The sequence below is a fragment of the Pipistrellus kuhlii genome, unplaced genomic scaffold (genome assembly GCF_014108245.1).
Source record: "Pipistrellus kuhlii isolate mPipKuh1 unplaced genomic scaffold, mPipKuh1.p scaffold_m20_p_12, whole genome shotgun sequence".
In the NCBI taxonomy this organism is placed as follows: Eukaryota; Metazoa; Chordata; class Mammalia; order Chiroptera; family Vespertilionidae; genus Pipistrellus; species Pipistrellus kuhlii.
Genome location: NW_023425427.1, coordinates 44,095,181 through 44,120,246, shown reverse-complemented (window position 1 = coordinate 44,120,246; position 25,066 = coordinate 44,095,181). Strand labels below are relative to the sequence as shown.

General features: G+C 40.0%; 1 protein-coding gene across 14 annotated transcripts in view; it reads left to right on the top strand.

Annotated features, from left to right (window-relative positions):
* BNC2 (basonuclin 2) overlaps positions 1-25,066 on the top strand; it is a 432,069-nt gene that overhangs the window by 264,375 nt on the left and 142,628 nt on the right. For all 14 annotated transcript variants that reach the window (XR_006741320.1, XM_036434122.2, XM_036434117.2 and 11 more), the window contains one exon: positions 12,061-12,163. Coding sequence is in view for 13 of the 14 variants with exons in the window: in XM_036434122.2 (XP_036290015.1) it covers positions 12,061-12,163 (103 nt within the window). In the remaining variant the exon portion in view is untranslated. The remainder of the gene's footprint in view (positions 1-12,060; positions 12,164-25,066) is intronic.

Here is a 25,066-nt window from a genome sequence, read left to right as displayed (position 1 = left end):
TTTATAGTCTATCAAGTAAATCCTTCTTAGTTCACGGATTATTGACCCAATGGACCATATTATCTGCTTCGAAGCTGTTATAGCCCATTATGTTGATTCAGCTGACACACATGTGAACCCAGTCCACATGCCCACGATGACATTAACACTGTTCTGGAAGACTCCCTCTTTTTCCACAAGGCTTTCTATTTATTTCTTAATTTTCGAGAGTTAGCTCAGCTCCTGACAGCCATTGTCCAGGTCTCTCCGTGTGCTGGTGACGTGGAAGCATTTGTTAACTGCTAGATGGTCTATTCCTTGGTGTCTTTTTCTATAAATATATGTCTCTCTTTGTCTCTTAAACCTACTAATCCTTAAAAGAAAAAAAAAGAGAGAATCATGTTTTTTTCACCCCAACACTCGAGGGCACGTTTTTATCCTCAGATGCTTACAGATTCCATAGAAATGTGTAGGATTTCTTGGAGCATTTATTTGAATGTAGCACTTTGGATTTAATTTAAGAAAACCACCTTTTAGGAAAAAAAACGATAATAACTGTATTTGTGTGGGTTTTTTTTTAAAATGTCTTACCTGAGAGGTTTCACTTGAAAAATTTCAGGGACTCTGGCCTATGGTCAAATCAAGATGTGCCTTCAGTGATTTATATGACACTCTAATGAGGCCAGCCCAGGTCTCTGCACACACCCCGGGGGAGCCTGTGACCCAACATAAATAAGGTATAAGAGGGCATGTTGACTGTTCATCATATCATTATTATTATTTGTAATAGGTATGGTTCCTGAGGTGGTGCCTGCTCTTGGGCAAAGCAACGAGTTCTTTCATAATCAGACATAATAATGATGCACAGTTGTGTGCAACAATGGTAGGGATTAGGATGTTTATTGAGATATGCTGCTCATGGGCAGTCCCAAGGCAGGTAGAGGTAAGAGGACCTAAAATAAATCAAGTGTTCTTGGGAGCACTGTGTCTCATTTTTTAAAAAAAAAAATATTTTTTATTTTTATTTTTTGTTTATTTTTTATTTTTTCTTGATTATGGAATCACATAATTGTCCTCATCCTCCTATTCTGACCCCAAACCCCTCCCCACGTATGCCCCCACCCTCTGTTGTCCTTGACCACTGGTGAGGCTTATGTGCATGCACACAAGTCCTTTGGTTGATCTCTTCCCCCTTCCCCCCACCCTCCCCTACCTCTGAGGATCTGATCAATGCTTCCCTGTCACCAGGTCTGTTTTTGTTCTTAATGTACCCATTTGAAGACTCCATGGAACACTGTTCGCAGTCTCTTCTTCTATCTGAAATGTAGCACTTTGTAGAAAACGCTAGTGTAAATGAATTGCTTATTTGGCCGCTTCCCTACCTTTTCAAGTTTGCTTAAACCTTCCCCCACACCTCTCCCTCTGTGTATAGTTCCGTCCACATTTCCTACTTGCTCCTAAACTCTTGTTGGAGCTGGGGAAATATCTGAGGAAATCTCACTGTGGAGGAGGGTAGCCAGGGGGATTATTCAGCTCCTTGACTCTCGGTACGCAGGCAGAGCGGAAAGAGCCCCGGATTACTGGCTCTGGCCATGTAAAGACGTCTCAGAGCCTCGTTTTCTGCTGTTTGAAAAATCCCTAATTTGGGGGATTTTGGTGATTAGATACGAGAATGTATTTGAAGTATTATGCAAGCTTCACAGCGCCGCGCAGAAGTGGGGTATTATTAGTCTCAGAAGACAGCCTCCGATGGTCTGGGTAATCCGGCTTGTCATTGGAAAGGATACTTTCTAAAATGCAACAGCTTGTGTCCCCGGTTGCTTCCCTGGGATAAATTCTTTTTTTCCCAAACATAGAGGAGTCCCTTTGGTTAAAGGGCCCATCCACCTTATTGCTCTTGCTCGGTAACTGGATTTGATGACGGTGCTTTGGCATTAGACATATTGTGTCTGGCTCCTTTTATGGAGGACAAAGATTGAGAAGGACTTCTTCTTTGGAGGATCTTTCCCTTGCAGTCTGTCTGAGAAGGAGAGGCACCATCGGTCCAGGATGATGCCTCACGTGGGACACAGCATGGGAGAACCTTTGCATTACTCCTGCACATCTCTGCTTGGTCACCAACTTAGGTTGTATCATCATGCAAATCACTCTTCCCCCAGATGGAGGCTGCTTCTGAAATACCAGAATGGGAACTTTATCTTGACTTGCTCCTCCTTGCCTATAATGAGGAGCATTTCATTGGAAAGTGTCTACAAGATTTATAAATCTTCTTGCATCTCATTATAAATCTCTTCCTTACTAATGCCTTCCCTATCATATTATATTAGTAATTGTTTTCATGAATGCCACAGAGAAATGTAATCACATTACCACCTTTCAAATTGCATTAAGTGAAAATGAATAAAAATGTATATCAATGGAATACAAAGTTGCTGATTCAACATTAAGGTGACATGAGAGGAATACTACTTAGCATTCATATAAAGTCTCCGAGGTGCTTTGGCTCCTCATGTACAGTTGTGTGTTCTGGTAAATGGAGACTGCGTTTAGTTGAAATGTGCTTATTATTATTTTTTTTTTACAGTGAGCTAACCCCTTATTTTCAATTAGATGATAGGTATGTTCATGGAAAGAATATTTCCTTTTTTAGTCATGTTCGCACAACTGCCTAAATAGTCTGTAAAATTTGTAAACATACAGGCAATAAATGGAATAGGTATCTTCATTATAAACTGTTAGGCAACAAAATAAAATGTTTCTGCCCAAATTGAAATGCCTTTTCATTTCCTGTTTCTCTAATATTACTAACTGCCTAACAAAATAGCTTGTATTACCATAGGCCTAATTTAATTGGGGGGAGGGGGGAAGGGAGAGACATAACATGCCTGCATATGCTTTGATACCATAGGAGTATGCGTATTTTCCGTATATAATTGGCTATATCCCGCTGTTGATTTTTACTCTGAACTCCTAAATTATTTAAATGGGGTCTTCCTCATGTTGAATGATAGTACTTTGTGGTCATAAGATAATGACTACAGATGCTCATTGGGTCCACGTCTTTGGAAATTTATGTGCCTGTGTGTGCATCCTTTTTCTCTGTTAGTTATATATTCACACATGGTCATAGAAACATTCATACTCCTATATAAACATCTACTCAAAAGTTTATGGTTTTCCCCTTTTGCCCCCTCCCCCTAAACCAAATTACTATTTTTTTTTTTTACTTTTTCTGAAGTAATTTTTTTTCAGCACAGTAAATATGAGAAATATTTTTCCTAGTGTCCATGACAGAATTCACCATTGTCAATTTGAAACAAATTCTCTTAAGAGTTTTTTAATGTCTTGATATTAGATGTTGAGCATTATAGATTCCCCTTCCCCCAAGTTTTAAAAGATGTCCTGGATTTTCCTGATAAAAAAGTCGCAAAAGATTTTTTAAAATGTCAATTTTTAAATGGATATATAAGATTTTAAACATTTTCAGAGTAAAAGGGATTTTTGAATTTAAGCAGCAGTGAAATTCTTTTGTTTGCTTTTGCCTTCCTAGCATGTGTGTGTTGAAGACCTCCTGGGGTAAAGATGGACATGATACCACATTCTGTTTTCTGGGGAATGGCGTCTTATGAATGAAACTATTCATCACTCCAAGGGGCTAGGTGGTGCAGGGGCTTTTACTCTCCCTCCTCTTAAACAGCTTTATTGGTACAGAGTTCATGCACCGTACATTCTACCCGTTTAAAGTGTACAATTCGGTGGGTTTTAGATTTTTAGTATGTGCAGTTATCAGCACAGTCATTTCTACTACTTTTTCATCACCTCGAAACCAAACAAAAGGCTTCAGATACTCCCCAACCCTTGCCCTGCAAGTGCAAAGTAAACTCTCCCTGCTTTCTATATTTATGGATTTTCTATGCTCTGAACATTTCATGTGAATAGACTCACATTATATATGGTCTTTTGTGACTGGGTTCTTTTACTTGCATAATGTTTTCAAAGTTCATCCAGGTTGTAGTATGTATCAACAGTTCATTTCTTCTTGCGGCCAAATAATATTTCATTATATGGATATACCATATTATGTTCATGCATTAGCCAGTTGTTGGAAAGGATCATCCATTTTAAGAGAAACTCAAAATGAGATTTTTAAATCTTTTGATTTTTAACAGTAAATGGCATTCAAATGCTGTCTTTCCCCAGTGAATCTCTTGCAACTATTTCAGGTGTGTTGATTGAAAAGCTGGTCTGATTCTAGTGAGTCTAGACTGACCATGTGTTTTCAGATCTTCTCACTCAGTGGCAAGATCCCCTTGTTGAAAAGCCATCAAGAAATTTCAGAGTACATGAATACAACAAAATGATCATCTGTATCATGTTGTTCTTTCTTCATATTGTATTAAAAACAATCAGACAAGTATTAAGAAACATTTCTATTCAAGGGTTAAGTGATTCTTTGATTTCTAATTTAGTTTTAACACCAAATAAAATGTATGCTTTTGCTATAACTTCCCATTGTGTGTATTTTTGAATGGGTTTTCTTAAGCAGGCAGAATAACTTCATTTATTCTCATTTGCAGCTATTACTGTTATTTTATGAGTAGTGGCATTTACACTGCATTTAACACTCTGTGAGCCCTTTTACAGTACACTTCATAATTGCTGATAATTGGGAACATTGCCCATTCAAATTCAGATTTATATGTTTCTTTGTATAAATACAGAAAACATACCCACCTTACTACAGCTATAGATGTATATTAATAGTCTCCTGGTCAGAGTTAGATAGGGTTTCTTAGATTTAAAAAGTTAGAAAACTTATTTGGATATTTAAAACCCTGGGTCTTTTGATTAACGCTCTGCATCTACCCAACTCTCATGTTATTGTCTTGTCTTGATATCTGATTGCAAAATCCTGTAGCACAACAGATGGATGTACCTTACTTTCATCATGTCTGAGTGTTCCAATCAAGTAAAAGTTAAAAAAAAATTTTTTTTTTCCCCCCTCAAGCTGCATTGCAACTTGGCCAAATTTAAGACACTGAGTCTTATACCCAACACTCAAACTACTTCTTTAGAAAGTTGTTTTCTTTCCATTAGTGTTTGTGGCCAGCTATGTGAAAAAGGAAGGGGAAAAACTCTCCTGAAAATTATACAGGGAGCTCTTCCCTAACTTTATCATCATTACTCTCATGCGAGATTTTTAGAATCTTTGTGGCAATGCTTGAATTACTGCCTTAGACTCTCATACACAAGAGGGTACGTGTGTGGAAGTTCTATTAATCTCCATGCATCTTTTTGGTCATGTACAAGATCACTCTCTTCAGTCATAATGCTTGACAGCTGTTCCTTTGTAATTACTGCTGTGTATTCTGTGACAATCCTGGAAAAGTCCGTTTCCATATATTTTTTTAAAATGTATTTTTAGATAGCAGTCTTGGAAGGGCAATTTTCCCACCCAATAAAGAGGTTCATTTGACTTTTGGCACCATGTAGAGACAGTCGGCCAGTTCTGCATATTTATGATACCTACATGTGACTTCCGAATAAGAAAATTTTATTTGTTAAGACATCTATTCTTGTTAAAACTAAGAACAGTGGACCTTGTCACTAATATTCATCATAGCTTATTAATTTATACAGGTAGATTATATCACCTAAGTTTACAATAGAAAGTGATGGGACAGAATGTATGCTATATTAATGACAAACTAGTTTTAATACATGGCATGTACTTAACTATTAAACATTTAAAAATGACTCAAGTGTAATTTCATAATTCAAATTATAAATCTCGGTTTTCTCCTGAGAAAAAAATAAGAAGAAAGTGGGTTTATCATAAGGAGGATTTTTAGTAATATTTGGAAGATTTGGCCAAGGATAATGAACACTTGAAGGAAGTTCCCAGCAAAAAATAAAAATAAAAAACATGTGTATATGTATTTTATAAAGACAAAACCCAGGTCTAAAATTAGTTGTGTATTTTTTTAACTTTTAAAACATTTTTTATTTTTTTATTTCATTTTTAGATTTTTTTGGGGTTAGCTGATGAGGATTTGGTTTTCTTTCTATGATTGTTCCTTCAGAGTAATGTTTTCTGTCTTCTGTTTCTACTTGCCCCATGGCCTTATTTTTGCATTTTGTATCAGGTAAATTATACAAATGTTCCCAAACAAGGGAGAGCAAATAGGAAATTTAATAATTAGTCTTGTGTGTAGGTTTTTTTATGTGTTTTTTTTTTTTTGTGTGTGTGTGTGTGTGTGTGTGTGTGTGTGTTTGAGGTACACTACATATTAGCTGAAGCATCAATCTGTGCTTTCCTGAGAGATGTCATTTGGTGAGAAGATTGATGTTCAGGTCACATATACTTGCAGAGTTCAAGCCAGCCATGAGAATAATAAAGTGAAAGAGACTTCAGTTGTAGTGATAGCAGACTCTATTATTTGCGTAGGGCTTTGGAACTCGGCCAAAATACTTTCAAATGCAAATATTCAAATACAAACCAGTGTTACTCATCAAAACAAATAAATATTTTTCTATTAAATTGCTCTATTTTATGTATTTGAGATATACTTTGAGTGTGAATATTTATAATATCCTGGTTTTAATTGTATGTTTTTTCCCCTTCTTCTATGAGTAATAAACTGATTAATAATTGGGAAATCCACCTTATCATTTAAGAGACATATAAACATTCCTGAACCTAGGTATTAAAACTAATAATCTCTGCCATACCCATTGTAGATGATTACAGCATGAATAATATGGTCTCATTTATGTCAAAGTGTTCATTGACGAATTATAACTAAATATGTGTTAAGCATTTTACAAGGTATTGGAAAAACTTAGTACATTGGGAATAATCATAAGGAAAAATTAATTCAAATATTATATGTGGAGAGTTTCTTGAGGTCATAAATGGTTTTTATATATTGAGCTTTTACTATTGCTAGGCATAGTGCCATATGCCTTATATTCATTATTTCATTTAAGTCTTTTGACACTCTTGGGATGTTATTGTTAATGTCATTTGATAGATAAGGAGAGGGACTCAGAGAACTTTGTTTTTCTTCAAGTGCCTTTAAGCACTATTATTTGCCCAATGGGCGTTTTGCCCTGCCCTAATGGAGTTTATATTTTAGAGGGGAAGACAGACCTTAACCAAATAATCATACAGATGATAACTATAACACCATTAGAGGCCCTGTGCATGAAATTCGTGCACTTGGCTGCTGGGGGGGTTAGTGGGGGTGGTGTCCTTCAGCCCAGCCTGCATCCTCTTGCAGTCCAGGACCCCTCGGAGGATGTCCACCTGCTGGCTTAGGCCCAATTCTTCCCCCTCCCACCCCCCAACATCCCTCTTGCAGTCAGACATCCCTCTCGCAGTCCGGGGCTCTCAAAATCGAGAACCTCTCACTCCTTACCATCCACCTGCAGTGGATGCAAGAGAGGCTCCCATCACCACCACTGCACTTGCCAACTGTGAGCCTGGCTTCTGGCTGAGTGGTGCTCCCCAGTGGAAGCAGCCCACTGACCACCAGGGGGCAGCTCCTTTGTTGAGCATCTGCTCCCTGGTGGTCAGTGTGTATAATAGCGACTGGTTGTTCCACCATTGGGTCCATTTGCATATTAGGGTTTTATTATATAGGATATGTATCTATAATAGATTATAGATAATTTATAAATATAATGTCCACAGCTGTGAGAAGTACTATGGCAGAAAGATCCCTTGTGAAATAGGAGACTAAAGGGACTTTGCCTTGATTAGGAGATGAGGGCACCTGCCCTGGGGAATGGACGTACTATATTTGAGTTGAAATTAGATAGATGAGCAGGAGTTAACAATACACGGTGGGAGTTGATGGTGGGCATGTCCATGGCTGCCTACTTTGGAATCAGATTGCAATTCAAGGTTTCCAATCAGGGATGGAGAGCTCACACACACCTGTGTCTGATTCCTGTGACTTTACTACGGAGCAATGTTAGACAAGGTACTTAATGGTCTTCCTCCCTCCCTTCCCACCCCCCACCCCGTTTCCTTGTTTTTGAAATAAAAGGGGATAATAGTATCAACCTAATGGTATTTTCTGAGGATTAAGTAAGTTAATGTTTTTAAGATTTTTAGCACAGGATCTAGAAAAACGCCAATTATCCAGTAAATCTGTTATGCATAACACCAATCATTCACTGTTAAAAATAAATTTTAAAAAGTCCTGCCTTTGGTTTGATAGCATAAAAGACAGGAGTGAAAAGGGAGAGACAGTGCTTCTCAAACCTGTTTAAGGGCTTCCTCCTGCCCTTAGGTCTCTCCTCTAAACCCACCGCCCACAGACTCTGACCATGAAGTCCTTGAGCACAAGGACTCTGCCTTCTATTTCCTGCCCCTTGACATAGTTCCTGGCTTTAATGGGATGGTTTTTGCATAGTGATGATATTTGAAGCCGTAGGCGGGGATGGAATTGCCAAATTAAAAAGCGAAGAGCCTGGTCATGGGAAGCACCTGTATTTATTTACAGTGGAGAGAGACGGGGCAGTGGCTGCCAGAAACACTCGGATAGTTGGTCTCTATGAAGGAAAGGGAGGGCTGCAAGCCGCTCTGAGGTCTGGGAGGACAAGGCGCCCAGAAGAGGGACCAGAGGTGAGGAGAACATTCCTCTTGGAGGCAGAGGTTTCAGTTGCAGAACTCCAGTTGCCAGATTAGCATGTAGGTGGCGGTGAGGAAGTAGAAGCATTTGGGTGCTGGGTGCATGGATTTCCCTTTCAAGAACTCCATGGTAAAGGTAGGAAATACTACTTTTAATACGTTGTGGGCATAAGGAAGTTTATTATTGCTGTTACTGTTCGTGGGGAGTTGGGAATGCTGGTCATGTGAGAATGGATGAACAGATTGCAGGGCACTCTGCAGGCATGGGAACATTCTGCCTGTACTTATTTTGGTGTCACATTTCTGACACTTCCTCATCCTCTCTGAGTTTTCTATAGTTCATCATGCCCATTGGTGAGTGGGCAGCACTCACAGGTTAGCTGGAAGAAGAAAGAAATGGATGTGCTCATAAAAATCAAAGCTCACTTATTTCTGCTCTCCCAACTGCCTCCTTCTAAAGCATGTACATTTTTTTCGAGGCTTAACTGGCTTTGATAGTTTTTTGATAATTTTTTTTTGTTTGTTTTAAGTCCTGGGCAAGTTGGAGAGTGATCCCATTGGTTCTTTTTTATTGTGAGTAAATAGTATGTCAAAGTTTTATGTCGTTTCAAAAATGTTATTTAGAATAAAACTTCCTTTGAAGCCACAATATTCTCTTTCTCAAAATATTTATTTAGACCATATTGTTTAAATATATATAATTCCCTTAAGGAACAATTGTAGTGTATATAAACCTGGTCTTAAAACAAATAGACCTTCTGGAATTCATAGAAATACAAAAAGGATATTCCAGTACTTATGTGTTTATATACAAGAGGAGTTGAGGTGTTCCAATGTTTGTATGCTTAGGTACAAAAAAAGTAGAATTTATAAAGAAAGATGATGATTTGAGAAGTTTAATTTCCAAATGTGCCAGACATATAAAGTTATTTAGGAAGAGAAAATATTTGAATCAGAAGTGAGTTTAGAGTAAATGAATCCATGATTCAGCCAGTGAATAAATAAGTATACATAAAAATAAAGCAATTCCACAATCTCTTAATTTATTCAGGTCCGGAGTATAGTAGTTATAATTAAAAAGTACACCTTTCAACCCCAGGAAAAATTAGGCTATTTTAATAAAATAATTAAATATTATCAAGTTAATTATTTTGAAATATGTATGTCTTTTGTGCCTGAGTTGGTTAACATATAGTCCTTGAGAGATCATCTCTTTTTATTGGTCATGCTTTAATTTTGGTAACACAGGGTTTTGTTTGTTTGTCCCCCCCCCCCCCGAATTTATGAAAGCTTTTATTACCATACTTCAGATTATGTAAATGTTTTAATGCTAAATTCTTGCCACATCTGAATTTATAATTGGATAGTTTGTAAAGTGCTTTCCGTAGAAACACTGCCCTCTAAAATGCTTTGTTTTGAGTGTAGTTCGGTCAAGTTGTTTGCTAAGTAATGATCATGTTATTTAAAGAAGTAATGTCTAACCTGGGGTGGTCTAATATATCATTTAGTTGGTGACTATTGAAGTTGAGATAAGGAATTTTGGGAGAAACATTTACCCTTGTAACCTACAAATACATGTATTATTCTTGCTTAGTTAGCATTTCCTTTGGTGTCATTTCTTAATACGAATTCCTTTAGTTACTAGTGCATGCAGCCAAGCCTGACAACCCAGCTAATGTGCATTTGGACTGTTGACAGTGGAAGAGAGACCCTGAAATATCACGCAGATTATACAGGTCAGCATTTCCCTAGTGGTAACAGAGGAGCACATTCGGGGAGGAATAGATGTAGGAAAGCAGTCTTTAGTGAGGTCTTTAACATCAGAAATGGAATAGGGGCCTATAGAATTAATTGTCATTAGTGAAAGAAAACTATTTCAAACTTGCCCAATCCAAAGTATAGGGAACAGTAAAAGCCTGCTCAGTCTTGGTCTCCGTAAGTGGAATTTGGTCCAATCACATTAATGAAATCTCAAATCCTGTCTGTTACAAACGAGGAAGTTCATGTAGAGCTCCAGATGATTCCAGGAAGATGAGCACCTGGGGGTGCAAGTGTGCAGAGCTTGGAGGCACAGAATTGCAGTTGCAGGTAGATCCTCTGCCCCCTCTCCCTCTTTCCCCCAAATCAGCAATCATTGATTACATGTGAAGCTGCTGAGAGATCTTTTCCTGGCAGTTCAGGTAGTTACAGTAGATTGTTAATCTGTGAATGATCGGACTAAATTCCTTCTGTCTTCAGAATTTCCATGCAAATTAGAAGGAAATCTATGAGATACATTTATTAACTGTAGTCTAGGAGCATAGGTCAGCTTTAGCACACTTCTTAAGTATAGGTTTTTATCCATAAAAAAAGTTACACTTCATTTATGCTAATTTTCTGTGCATTCACTTGATCATATAAATTGGTGAGATGATTTTTTACAAGTACTTGTAAAGAAATGAAAGATTTTTTAGCGTGTTTTTCAGTTTTCTAAGGTACAGTTGGGTTGTTCCAGATATAAAATGTTCCCATAAATGGCTTTTCCTATTTTACCTCTGTTCTTAAAATAAATTTAGACTTATTTTCTTAAAATATGGGGGGAGGGGAGTTGTTTTGTATTTGTCAAAATAGGAATGAAAGTGGAATAAATATATCAAGTGGGGGAAAACAAGGATTGGGAAGTGATAGATAATACTGGAAATATATAGTATACTAGGTCTTATTGGGCCAATGGGAGTGTCTTTCACCATGTCTCTGAAAGATTTAACGAAGTATTTAAGTGGAACTCAGCAGAAGAATAGTAATAATCTACTAACATTTGTGTGTTTTGTTTTGCTTTCATCAACATTTCACTTGAACATTATCATATTTGAATGTATAATTTTTGCATTCCTGCCAAATGGATAAACTTAAACAGAAATAGCAGAAATATGTGTTTTTTTTGTGTGTGTGTTTTTTTCCTTTTTGGGATCCTGGTATTACAAATCCAGCATCTTGCCCTAGCTGGATTGGCTCAGTGGATGGAGCATTGGCCTGCAGACTGGGGTCCCGGGTTTGATTCCGGTCAAGGACACTTGCCTGGGTTTTGAGCTGAATCCCCAGTGCAGTTGTACAGGCAATGATTCTCTCTTATCATTGATGTTTCTCTCTCTCCCTCTCCCTTCCTCTCTGAAATCAATAAAAATATTTTTTTTTTAAAAAAGCAGCATCTTTTTGGATAAGTAATCCTTTATTCTTATTCTACTCTATGGTTTTCATTTAAAGGTTACACATGAATGGCATGAAATACTCTCTTTGTGAATGCATCTTGTTTTTATGAGGTTTTGATGGTATCACAAAGCTCTCCAGGCCCGTTCCAACATGAAGACTTGAAACCTGGAAGTGGTTGCTTCTTAGTAAGACGTGGAAGAAATGTGCCTTCGAACAGATGCTGACTCTCCTTTTCCTCCTTTCCTTTCCAGGCCATCCGATGCACACTGGTAAACTGCACGTGCGAATGTTTTCAGCCGGGGAAGATTAACCTGCGGACTTGCGACCAGTGCAAACATGGCTGGGTGGCACATGGTAAGGAAATGCTGGGCCTTCCATCCTGTTCTGGTTGTGTTCATGTGAATATACATGCTTATTTAGAGCAATCACTGGTCTGGAGCCAAGAGGGGTCCCCTGTGTTGCATGAATGTCACCTAACATTCATCCTGCGGTTCTCACATAGCATGTTTTCAGCTCCAAGACGTAAGGCTTAGGTGAGCGGCTCCCCACAGAAGGCCGAGATGTGTATAGGACAGTGGGGCCCTAGGATTCTGACCGAACCTCACAGCAGACAGCAAGCACCAGGCCTGAGGGAAACTCAGACGTTCCACAGTTGGTCTTTCAGGGCCCAGACCTCAGAGGGAAGCTAGCAAGTCCTTTTTGCTTGTGGAGAATACCTTGGTGACGGCTCACCCTTGGTATATGCCGTAGGGGCTGAGTGTAGCCTCCCAGGTGTTGAATGTTGTATAATGGAAGGTGGGTGACAAAGTGAACGGGAACATTGTTTGGCTGGTATCTGAGAAAGCAATCCGTAAATAACCCCCTTCAGTGTGTGCTGGGATTGGAAGTGGCCAGAATTGGTGGTGTGTGAGCTCTGACTGGGTGTGTGTTGGGGTGGCCAGCATTGGTGGTGTGTGAGCCCTGTGTAGGAGTGTGTGTGTGTGTGTGTGTGTGTGTGTGTGTGTGTGAAGGTGATCCAGGCCAAGGCTGGCAGTGTTGAGGCTTTAACCAGATGCACAGAGCTGTTCCATCCATGTGCCTGCCCTAAGCATTTCACTTGTTCTTATATATGGCTTATGTATTTTTATGTTTAGGCAAAGGGAGACTGGTAAATAAGTAGATATATTTTCTTGACTGCGGAGACTATAGAATTTTTAAGGATAGGTAATGTTTGTACAAGAAATTCTGGCTTGAGATTTCTCTGACAGCCTTTCTAGGTTCTTAAGTGGCCACATTCTTCATTCCCAAGCAGTGCCAAATACCGAGTGGGCTGTGTTTTTATAAATGTCATGTTATTCTAGCAAGATCTGAGGTAACAACACCAGGCTCTGCTTTGAAATGCCTTTCATTTATCATGTCCCTTGCTCCTTAGAGTGTGTATGTTGGCCTTGTGGGGACATTTCAGCCATGGTCTGTGAGGGGGAGTGAGAAGAGGTGGACACAGCGGTGTGAGGGGAATAGGCTGGAAGGAGTGTGCCTGGCAGGGATAGCCGCCATCTGTCAGTGCCCCCAGGGGTGGAATTCATTCCTGCTTCCAGGAAAGGCCAGCGTCTGGAACAACCCTCAGGCCAGTTTTGAACAACAGAGTTGCTGCTGTTACTTACGCAGTCTGTGTTTGATACTACACCTGATGACCTCTTCTTCTCTGCCCCTATTTGAGTTTCTTAGGGCTGCCACAACAAAATGCCACAGCCTAGGTGGCTTTCACATCAGAAATTTCACATCAGAAATGGAGACTAGAAGTCCAAAACTAGGGTGTTATCATGGTTGGTTTCAGTCTTGAGAACTCTCTGCTTGGCTTGCCGATGGCTGCCCTCTTGCTGTGTCCTCAGATGGTCTTTTCCCTGTGATGTGTCCGTATGCTGGCTCCCTCTTCCTATCAGGACACCAGTCAGATTAGATCAAGGACTATATTCTCTACTGGCCTCATTTTAACATAATCACCTCTTTAAAAGCCCAATTCCCAAATACAACACCTTCTGAAATACTAGAGGTTAAGGCTTCAATCTCTAACCTTTGTGGGAGCACAGATCTAAATCACACTTTCCAAATATCCTTCTTAACATGAAGGAGTACTGCTTATGGCCCAAGCCCATCAAGACTCAGGGGTGGGACGGTATTGGGTTAAAACAGCTCAGCAGCTTCAGTGGCATGTAGATCAACATCTCTAAGTCTTGGGGTATTTTTTTTAATCTATAGTATAAGGTTAATAATACTTTGTAGGATTATTATGAGGATTAAGATAAAGTATATGAACTTTAAAATAAATAATACATGTTTAAAGTAACAAACTGGACAATGGATGAGCAATAAAGGAGGGGGGGTTCAGTTATTAAACAAAAGGCATTTTATTTGTTCACTCTGAATTTTTTAAAGCCATCTTGTGTCTACTGTGGTCGCCTTGTGAGTATAAACGTTTACTGTGTCACCAGTTTGTTCCATCTCGCCAGCTTCCACGTGCATATTGCATTAGTAGTAATAGGGGGAAGCAATATTTCTTCTCGAGCAGCATAAATTATTCCTGGCCCCTGGTTATTTCTAAGGCTTTCTAAAGGATGTAATTTTTCACCAAACTTGAATAAGGGTATTTCTGTTGTATCAGACTCTGCTTTTCCTACTGTGTCATTAGAAATCCTCCGATTCTGGGATACTACTTTTGGAGTTTCTCAGATCTTACTATCCTTCACCGTTATTACCATCTTGACCTCTCTTTTCCCACATTACACAGACATGCCTGGATACAATTCAGAATACATGCACACACATTCACAAATCCTAGTCTTCCTCCATTCAGGGGGAAATACACCAGTGAGGGGCTAGCTTCTAGCTTTCGAGTGGTCAGTGGGCTGAGAGCACCTCCTCTTTTTGCTCTTAGCATTTAAACTAACCGCCTCATTCTCTCCCCCTGAGCAGAAACCCTGAAGTCACGTCTCCAGTTATTTCTGCTCAGAGGTGAAATGCAGCAGTCTTCACAGCTGCCTCACACAGTGCAGTGTTCTCTGTGCGGGACAAGGAGGAAGTGACTTGTTTTTTCTAGCGAGTTATTTTAAGTGGGTGGAACAGCAAAAGACTACTGAGATAGACCGCATAGAAGTGTTTCATTGTGGCACCAAACACATGCCACCTTTACAGTATTGTAAAAAAATTCCCTATGTTTACCATTAAAAAAATAGCCAAATGCCAAAATCAGGTGTTATCTACAGAAAGAAGAGTTTTTAGAAAAAATTCAGCCAACTTCTTTTGAATAAATGTTTTCCTGTATCTCCACTGTTGGCAGCATCTTTGGTTTCTTTATAAGATGTTGGATATCATGGTCATTGTACATTTCTCTCTCTCTCTCTCTCTCTCTCTCTCTCTCTCTCTCTCTCTCTCTCTCTCTCTTTCTCTCTCTCTCTCTCATTCACTTCATTACCTTGCAAATTGCTTCTCAAACCTGCTTGAATTGTTGACATTAGCAGTATCACAAAAATCTTAAGAAAAATGTTTTAAAAATTACAGCGAGTGGGTGATTAATTTATCATATATAACACCTGGGTTTTAAAATTACTCACTGGACCCCGATTCTATTCACAAATTACTTCCTTGAAATCATTAGTAACATTGACTTAAGAGAGTGGGGGGGGGGGGACAAAAAAAAAGTTCCTTGAATATAAATAGGCATTTATTTCCTACTGAATTAATAAAGGATTTCCTGCCCTTTCCTCCCCATTAGTGAATTTCAATTCTTTTACTTTGATATTAGAAAGCATTTATTGTATTCAACTTTATTTAAAACAAGCTTCTTTGGGGTATAGAATGTCCATGCCTGTACCATATAAAAACTTAGTTGGTATGCCAGAAATTATTTCTATTTAGCATTCTTGGAAAAAGGACTTGTGCATACTGCCACTTAATTCACTTCACTTAATTCTCCCCCCCCCCCCACCTTGTTTTGCATTGCATATCCTATGCTTTCACTTCAGTCACCTAGAATGATCGAGTGAGTCTTGAAAATTTACTATAAAATAAAACATATTTGCCTAGCTGGAATGGTTTGATGGTTGAGCATCTACCTATGAAACAGGAGGTCACAGTTCAATTCCTGGTCAGTGCACATGCCTGGGTTGTGGGCTCCATCCCCAGTGTGGGACATGCAGGATGCGGGAAGCAGCTGATGGTGATTTTCTCTCAGCATTGATCTCTCTCTCTCTCTCTCTCTCTCTCTCTCTCTCTCTCTCCCCCCCCCCTCCTTCTCTCCCTCTCCACCCTCTTTCCCCCTCCTCTAAAATCAATAACAATATATTTTAAAAAATAAATATTTTACAAGTTCTTGGTTTAAAAGTGCCAAATAAGATATCAGGCTTTTTTTTCTGGTGACATAAATGTTTATGTTGATAGAAATTCGGTTTGTTGTGTTTTGACCCTTTCCCACCATACTAGAGTAGTTTTTCTTCCATTCACCGAATTATAGCTTCAGCCAAAGAGTTGACAAAGTCTTAGGGATTAGTAAGTATTACCGTATAGACCCAGCGATGTGTAAGGGTGGATCAGGGAGCAGAGTTTTCCTGGAGGAGTCTGCTTCTAGTGGGTAGTGTTACAATAGGACCACCTTGCCTTGGTGACAAACTGGAGGTGTGGTGAGAGGTTAGGAACTGTTGTACTGAATCATTTTTGTCTATTACTTGAAAATGAGTTTTAATGTCATTGTCTAGATAAATACTTTATTTATAAACCATTAAGAGTATAAATAAAGTAGTAACATTTTTTAAAAAGTAAGTTATTTTCTAAAAAGATTTTTAGGAATATTTAATGATAATACAAACATCTGGAAAGTTATTTTTTATTACGATGGGGTATATTTGATAAAAGAGGTGGGTAGATTTTAAAAAGGTAATGTTTTTCCTTTCCTAGATGAGTAATTTTCACTTCTGAGGAAGCCCATTTGTTACAATTACCTTTAAAAAAAAATTCCACTCTTTCTTGGTGTGTCTAGAAAGCATTTGGCAAGGGTAGGAGGATTGATGAATAAGAAATATATTACATTGCTTAGTGAACCCCACAGCAGCTTTCTCGGGTGTGAAATATTTTCTTCATAGAACACTTTGACTGTAAACCAATAGGATGTGCCATTCTAACAGGCAGTGTGATGCTGGAATTTTCATTCACGTCTAAGCAATCTGAACTAACACTAGTTATTTACTTTGGCCCAGGTCTCCTTGCAAGAATGCTTATTGCACAGGAAATCTTGAGACCTTTCCTTTATGTTCCATAAATGTGATTTCTCTTTACTATTTGCAATTCATTCACTGAAAAGATAGTCCTACTTTATTACCTTAATTATTTGCTCATCAAGCCAGCTGCTTCTCTGCCAGTTTCCAAACTGTTCAGATTTTTTTTAATGTCAAATGAGCAGGCTTGGCCATCAATCAATAGGTATTTATTAAGCATACATCACATGTAAACTACTGTGCCAGGTATTCCTCGGTTCTGTACCACAGGAGGTAGTGAGCAGTATAAAGTTAATTTAGTGTCATATAGCAACCAGCTTTATGGTTTAATGTACTGTAAGACTTAATATTCATATAATCCATTAATTCCAAACCTTTTTTTAATAATTCACTGGAAGTAATTTTTTTTTCAGCATCACTGAATTTGAATTCTCAGCTCTGTACTTAATATATCTTATCAGAACAGAGGTATTTATCTCTATAAATAGCCCTCACACAAATTGAAAATATCAGATATGGTGTACCCCTAAAACTAATACAGTGTTATAGGTCATTTATATCTTAGACATAAAAGAAGAAAATATAGGATATCCCGATTAAATTCGAATTTCAGGCAAACAATGAATTTATTTTTATTTATTTTTTATTTTTTTAGTATTAGCGTGTACCATGCAAATTTAGCTGAGTGTCTTGTGATTTTACTAACTAGTCTGGCAAGCATACACTTAGAAGAAAATCGAAGGACTAATTTGGATAAGTTGGGGATATTGGTTCTAAGCATTCTAGAGTAAATCTTTTTATTAGGTCAGTTCTATGTTTAAAATCACGAGAGCTCTGTTGTGTTTACGAATTCCTCTAATTTTTTTGGCAGCATGGTACTTTAATAAGGACTTCAGCAGGGCAAATCAAAACTAGTCGTTTTTCATTTTAACCCAAGAAAGGTCACGTGTCTTTATTATTTGTCCCAGTCTGCGCTCTTCTTATGAATTGTCTAAACATCTGTGAAAGTAGTTTATCCTCAGTTGGTAACACTGTAATATTCTCTCTGACTTGAGTCCAAAAGCCGGTATAACTGCCTTTTTTTTTCCTTCCCTACTTTTCTTCTCTTCCCGCTGCAAATGGGTCCTCATCATAAGCAACCAAGTATGACATTCCTATGACATCATGCTTATTCTGAGTAACTCAGCAGCAGTTTCTAGGAGATAATTTGTGAATTTGTCACTATAAAGAAAGGAGGGTGAGTAAAACGGAGTTTCCTCTGACAAAGGAAAGTAATACGCCCAGATAGGAACCTGCAGGAAAGCGCTGGCCTTCCTCTTGCCCGCCCTGGATGTTGTCCCAAGAAGAGGGAATTTTGCTTTGGGAGAAAAGTGTTGCAGGCTGTGTCTTAGGAGTTAGTGAAATATATAAGAAAGGCTTTAACGTGAGTCTTTAGCACAGGAAAGGGAGTGCAGGCTTCCCAGGGAAGATAGGTAGGCGGCCATGCTCCTCAGTCTTTGCTGAGAAGCACGTGGGTAGAAACCCCATAGTCCTTTTCCTCTGGCCCACTGGTGTGGAAAAGGTGGGAACGCATGCTTTCAAGTAGTCTTAGCGCTTCCACACTGTGCTCTGAAGCCTGGCAGTCCCTCACTGCAAAATTCTCCTGTAATTAGGGAAACAGCTCTCAGCTGACTCCTAGCTGGGTCCTGGCCTTTCCATGGGACAACGTCCCTGAACATTTGTTCATTTATTTTTATTTTAGAGCACAAAAACAAGGCCATTTTCCTGCTTGGCACAGGGGCCTCCTTCGCTTGATCTGAGGGCATGTCACCCTCTTCTGCTTCTCTCCTTTACTCCCTGATCACCGCTGATTAGCTTTAGAGGGAGGACACCCCACAAAGGCGGAGGTTTGGGGCTTGATTAATGGCAGTCACCGTTTTCTTATTGAGACCCTAAGCTGCTCATTTTGATTTGTTTCTCTGCCTGCCCACCTTTCAGATGATGCTTTGAACTCCCTAAAAAAAAATTTTTTTTTTTTTAAATCATAGCACAAACAGTGCCTCCTCTTAAAACCCTGGGGCACTCTGCCTTTTAGCTCTCCAGATCTTTTCTTTCCTTCTTTTTTTTCTCTTTTTTTCTCTCTAGCTCCATTTCATTCAGCTGGAACGAGAGGCGGGTCTGGTAAAATTCTGGTCACTGAAGTGTACAGTGCCAGAGCACCGCTAAGGAGTTTGTAGGGAGGACCTGGGGAATGATGCATGCAGAGTGGGAACCGCAGCCTATAGAGAAGCTTCGGGTGCACAAGTGGGACGCAGGAGGAAGGCTAGGTAAGAGTGCAGCTCTGCTTAGGTTCACACCCTGGCCCACCACTTGCTATCAGTGTGGAATCGTGGCCAAGTTATGTAACTTCTGTTTTCTCCTCCGTGAAATGTGGATAATGATAACGCCCACGCTAGGGTTCTTCCTAGGATTAAATGAGATAATCCACTTCGTGTTAGTTGTTTTCGTTATTCAACTCTGATGGAAGTGAAACTTCACCCTTGAGGATCTGACCTGCCTGCTTAGCTTAGGCTAGTGAATAAAAAAGGTGGGTGTGACCAGACCAGTGGTCAAATCCCATTGCAGTTCTTTTATCTGTAAATTCAAGTATGATAGTAATAGGGAAAACCTAACTGACACAATGAGGTTTTGAAAGGATTAAATGAACGTGTGGACATAATGTTAAGGAGACTATCTATTGTAGCAGGCGTCTTCAAACTACTCCCGCGGGCCACATGCGGCCCGCAGAGGAGTCTGATCCGGCCCGCCAGGTTTTTTGGGCAGTGAGCGCAGCCGAGGTGTTACAGTAGGAATTAGTAGTTCATATAGTCCGGCCCTCCAGCTCTCTGAGGGACCGTGTTCTGGCCCCCACTTTAAAAAGTTTGAGGACCCCTGATAGAGCCTCAGGTCAGAGGTGAAGATGTGAGCTCCTTCCCCTTCCACAGAGGTTCCTTCCGTGCCCAGAGGCAGAGTTTACGGCACCAGTTCTTTTGGCCACGGGGCCAAGAGTTCCCAGAAGAGTGTGTTTCCCCCAGAAAATCCAAGACAATCCCATACATTCCATTTCCCTTTAAAATTCCACTTAAGCGCTATTTGAAGGGAAGTAGGAAACACCTTATCCCAAAAGTCACATTATGAGGAAGAAATTCAGACCAGTTGAAATGAATTGTAGGAATATTTATGTGTTGAAAATTCAAAAACCAGAAGTAGATGAATTTGAAACCGGGTTAAAGCTACTTTTGCCTATTTCCACACCTATATTCTTGCATGTGAAGTGCTTTGATGGGCTAACCACTTTATCATTTTATGGCTCTTTATTACATCATAAATTTTTATATCTTGCTAACGATCCTACAGGAAGCTTAATTGTTTATAGGAACATCTTAATTAACTGGGGTTCACTAGGTTAAGCAGAACACAAATTGGAGGGGCTTATAAATGAAATACATGCAACTCCTCACATTTTACTCAGGTTTCCCTGTTCAGACAAACTAGGAGAGTCTGCTAGGTAATCATGACCCAATATGCCTCAGCAAGATCATCTTGCTACTCTCAGTTATTCTTCCTTCTCTTTTGTGTCATAAGTGACTGAGGACTTCTTCCAATTGGGACATGTCCCTCTCCCTTTTGTAAATAAAGAGTGAAATCACTGACTGAGATAAAGACGGTATTTTAGATAAGTTCCAACTTGTATACTGGGAGACATGAAATGTTTATGCAACCCATTCCCTACCAGTCTTTGCCTTTTTGCATGGTAGATGTTTGTAGCACTTTAAAAGCTCCTTGAATTAATCTGTTACTAGTTAGTGAGCCTATAGCCAGAGTGACATATGGAAAGTATTTTAAGGAGTTACTGCCACAAATGATAGATTCACAAGCAGTGTCTGCTAAGGGGCCTGTAGGATGGAAGGGCCCTCTCTCCTGGAAGCTGATCTTTGATACCCAGGGAAATCTCTACCTTGGCTTCCGAGGCCTCCCAACCTGCTTGTATGGTCAAGTGAGACTACAAAAACAAGTCCTAACCCATCTGGTTGAAAGCATGGACTTGCTGGCCCTTAAATTCAAGTGGAGCCAAGGAATGCAAAGGCAGCTTAGAACTGGCTGTTCACTAACAAAGCCACTCTTGTGGATTTGAGCACTTGCAATGTGCCTCGTCCTGAGATATGTTGTAAGTATAAAGGATACACTTGGTTTTTAGTCTTTAATTATACACACACACACACACTGAAGGGCCAGATTATTATGATCTCTGAACGCATAATAATCTGGCCACTCAGTGTGTGTGTGTCTACTAGAGGCCCAGTGCATGAAATTCATGCATGGGGGAGGGATGTCCCTCAGCCCAGCCTATACCTTCTTCAATTTGGGACCCCTCGAGGGATGTCCAACTGACCGGTTTAGGCCCAATTTTACAAGGCAGTGGGACATCTCTCTCACAATCCAGGACTGCTGGCTCCCAACCACTCACCTGCCTGTCTTCCTGATTGCCCCTAACTACTTCTGCCTGCCAGCCTCATCACCCCCTAACCACTTCCCTGCCAGCCTGATTGATACCTAACTGCTCCCCTGCCAGCCTTTTTGCCCCTAACTGCCCTCCCCTGAAGGCTTGATTGCCCCCAATTGCCCTCCCTTACAGCAGCGTTTTTCAACTGCTGTTCCGCGGCATGAGATGTTGCCTGGTGTGCCGTATGTGCAGACAAGACAAGAATTTTATAATTTTTCACTATTTTGTTTACTAATATTTCATAATAAAGTAATTATAAAATACTTTCTTTGTGTTTATTTGATTCCTATTCAAGAGAATTACTTTATATATAGACAATATAGGCACAGAGTTAAATTTTTTAACATTTTCTAATGGTGGTGTGCCTCGTGATTTTTTTCATGAAACAAGTGTGTCTTTGCCCAAAAAAGGTTGAAAAACACTGCCTTACAGGACTGGTCCTCCCAACTGCCCTCCCCTGCTGGCCTGTTGCCCACAACTGCCCTCTCTTGCAGACCTGGTCCCTCCCAACTGCTCTCCCATCTTGTGGCAGCCATCTTGTGTCCACATGGGGGCAGCTATTTTGTGTGTTGTAGTGACAGACAATTTGCATATTACTCTTTTATTAGATAGGATAGAGGCCTGGTACATGGGTGGGGGCCAGCTGGTTTGCCCTGAAGGGTGTCCAGATCAGGGTGGTGGTTCCCTTGGGGCATGGGGCAACCTGGGTGAGGGTCCTGTGGTGGTTTGCAGGCCAGCCACGCCCCCTGGTGACCCAAGCAGAGGCCCTGGTATCTGGAATTTATTTGCCTTCTACAATTGAAACTTTGAAGCCTTGAGCTGAGCCAAGCCTCCTGCATGCTTCGTGGTTGCAGCCATTTTTGTTGGGATTTATTTATCTTCTATAATTGAAACTTTGTAGCTTTAAGTGGAGGCCCAGGCAGGCCAGGGCTGTGGGAGCTTGGCTTTCTCCATCGCCAGGGGAAACTCAAGCCTCCTACTCTCTCCAGCTCCATGGCTGCTGCCATTTTTGTTAGTATTTATTTATCTTCTAAAATTGAAATTTTGTAGCCTTGAGTGGAGGCCTAGGCCTAGGCCTGCCAGGGTGTGCAGAAAGCGTGGCTTCCTCGATTACTGGGGAAACCCAAACCTCCTGTTTGCTCTGTGGCCACAACCATCTTGGTTGGGTTAATTCGCATTCTTGCTCCTGATTGGCTGGTGGGCATGGCTTGTAGGTATAGTGGAGTGATAGTCAATTTGCATATTACTATTTTATTAGATAGAATATATATTAGAGGCCTGGTGCATGAATTCATGCATGGGTGGGATCTGGCCAGCCTGGCAAGGGAGAGGGGACATGGGCAGTTGGCCAGCCTGCTGCTGGTTCAATGGTCAGCAAACCATTGCTCACAAGCCACATGTAGGTCTTCAGCCCCCTGAGTGTGGCTCTTCCACAAAATACCACGGCCTGGGCAAGTCTATTTTGAAGAAGTGGCATTAGAAGAAGTTTATGTTTAAAAAATTTGGCTCTCAAAAGAAATTTCAATCCTTGTACTGTTGATATTTGGCTCTGTTGACTACTGAGTTTGCCGACCACTGTACTGGTCGAACTCCTGGATAAGGGGACAATTTGCATATTAGCTTTTTATTATATAGGATATACACTGAGTGGCCAGATTATTATGCGTTCAGAGATCATAATAATCCGGCCACTCAGTGTATATATACATATAAAATTTCATTAAGAATTATTCTTATATTGTCTACACATTTATAGTTTCATGTGTATTAAATTTATTTTAAATAAAAATTTTTAAAAAATAGCTTCATTGCTTATTTTTCTCTTTTTAAATGAGTCTAGAAAAATGAAAATTGTACATGTGAGTTGACTTCTATTTCTGTTAGAATCACTGTGCTAGGCCCTAAGTGTTAAGATAATGTATTTGGAGAACCAGAGCTCAGGTTTATAAAGGGATTTGCTGGCAAAGTAGTTCAAATTGGTGCTGAGAATCTTAAAAGCCCAAATCCTGAATTTCATCCTCCTTTCACTCATTGCTGTCAACTGTGTCCCAGCCCTTTGTTCTTTCTCTCTCGCCCCATCACTGATCCTGCCCCCGGTCATCCGGAGCTCATGCATCCCTCCGTGTGCTCTCAGGGTACTCGACCTGCACCGGAAGGGTGGTTTCTGTTAGATACTGACCCCTCCCCTGGATTGGGAGCTCGGCAAGGGCCCTTCCTCCTCTCCTCGTGCTGTGACCCACCCCAGCATCTCCCCCACTAGAGCACATGGAACAACGGTTCATGGCAGGTCTGACAAGTGTATCTCAATGTCTCTGAATCCTAATTGCCAGTCCCTTCTCCAGCAGCCTGCAAACACCTTGCCTTTAGTCTGGTTTCTGCATTTCTCCTTTCTAGCCCTCACTCTGCTTTCACTTCTGCTGTTTTTTCTGTGTCTTTAGACAACTAAACAAGTGAAAGGTAGGTGAGAGTGTTTAGTAGCCTCACTAACAGGGAGTACATTTTAGAGATGTTAAATTTATTGGATCATTAACAGATGTCAGCATTTTTGTTTTACTAGTCGTCAGAAGATACAGTCTTGGAGTGAAATATCTTCCACTTGTATTTAGTAGTTCGTCAATACTCCTTTGCCTGCAAAAGTCTGAGCGTAAGAAACTCTCCCCTCCCCACTTTTGACTGTTCAGGTTTTCTACTATCAGTAATAATTAAAAAACAAATCAGCCTTTAGCATAAAAGAAAACACCTGTTTCACTTGGAGAACTTGGCCAGGGAGGTCTTTTTCCTGACAGGTCAAAAGCGACCATCACAGGGCCCCTTATAAAGAAAAAAATCATTTTTCCCCTCTCTATTTCATGTGAGCATTGGCAGAAACTCTGACAAGCAGTTCTTCATATTTTATTATGTTCTTGTCTGCAGAATCTCTGTCAGGCAAAAACCTTGTCAGCGGAAAACCTGTCGTAGGATCAGAGGAGACAAAAACAGGTGTCACACAGGCAGTCAAAACTGAAGGAAAAAAAGATTAGGCTAAAGAGAGAGAGGCAGACAATTACATTAATGCCATTGCTTTTATCTTATAGATGTGTGTTATTATCTCGGGGTGCTGAGTGCGCAATTGCCTCAAAGAAAAATAGACAGGAGACAAGGGAAACTTGATAGTTATTAACTGAAGAGGCAGTGTGTCAAAGCTGGATGGGGTTCAAAGTTTTGCAAAGGAAAAAAAAAAAAAAAAAACTGCAGGCAGCACGCAAAGGCTGTGTGGTTCTGCTTTCGGCTACATACACCTAGTAGCAATCTAACATTTTCTACTTGGAAACAGATCATAGGGAGAAAAATTAATGAAAGATTTCATTTGGAGGTTTTTGGGGGTAACATTTATCCTGTATACGTGCCACTGATTCATAATCTTTTCTCTCTTATAAAAATCTTGCCACAGTGTGAGACATGGTGAGGCATGAAGATAGGCATTTGTCAGTTCAGCTGTGTTGTTTGGAT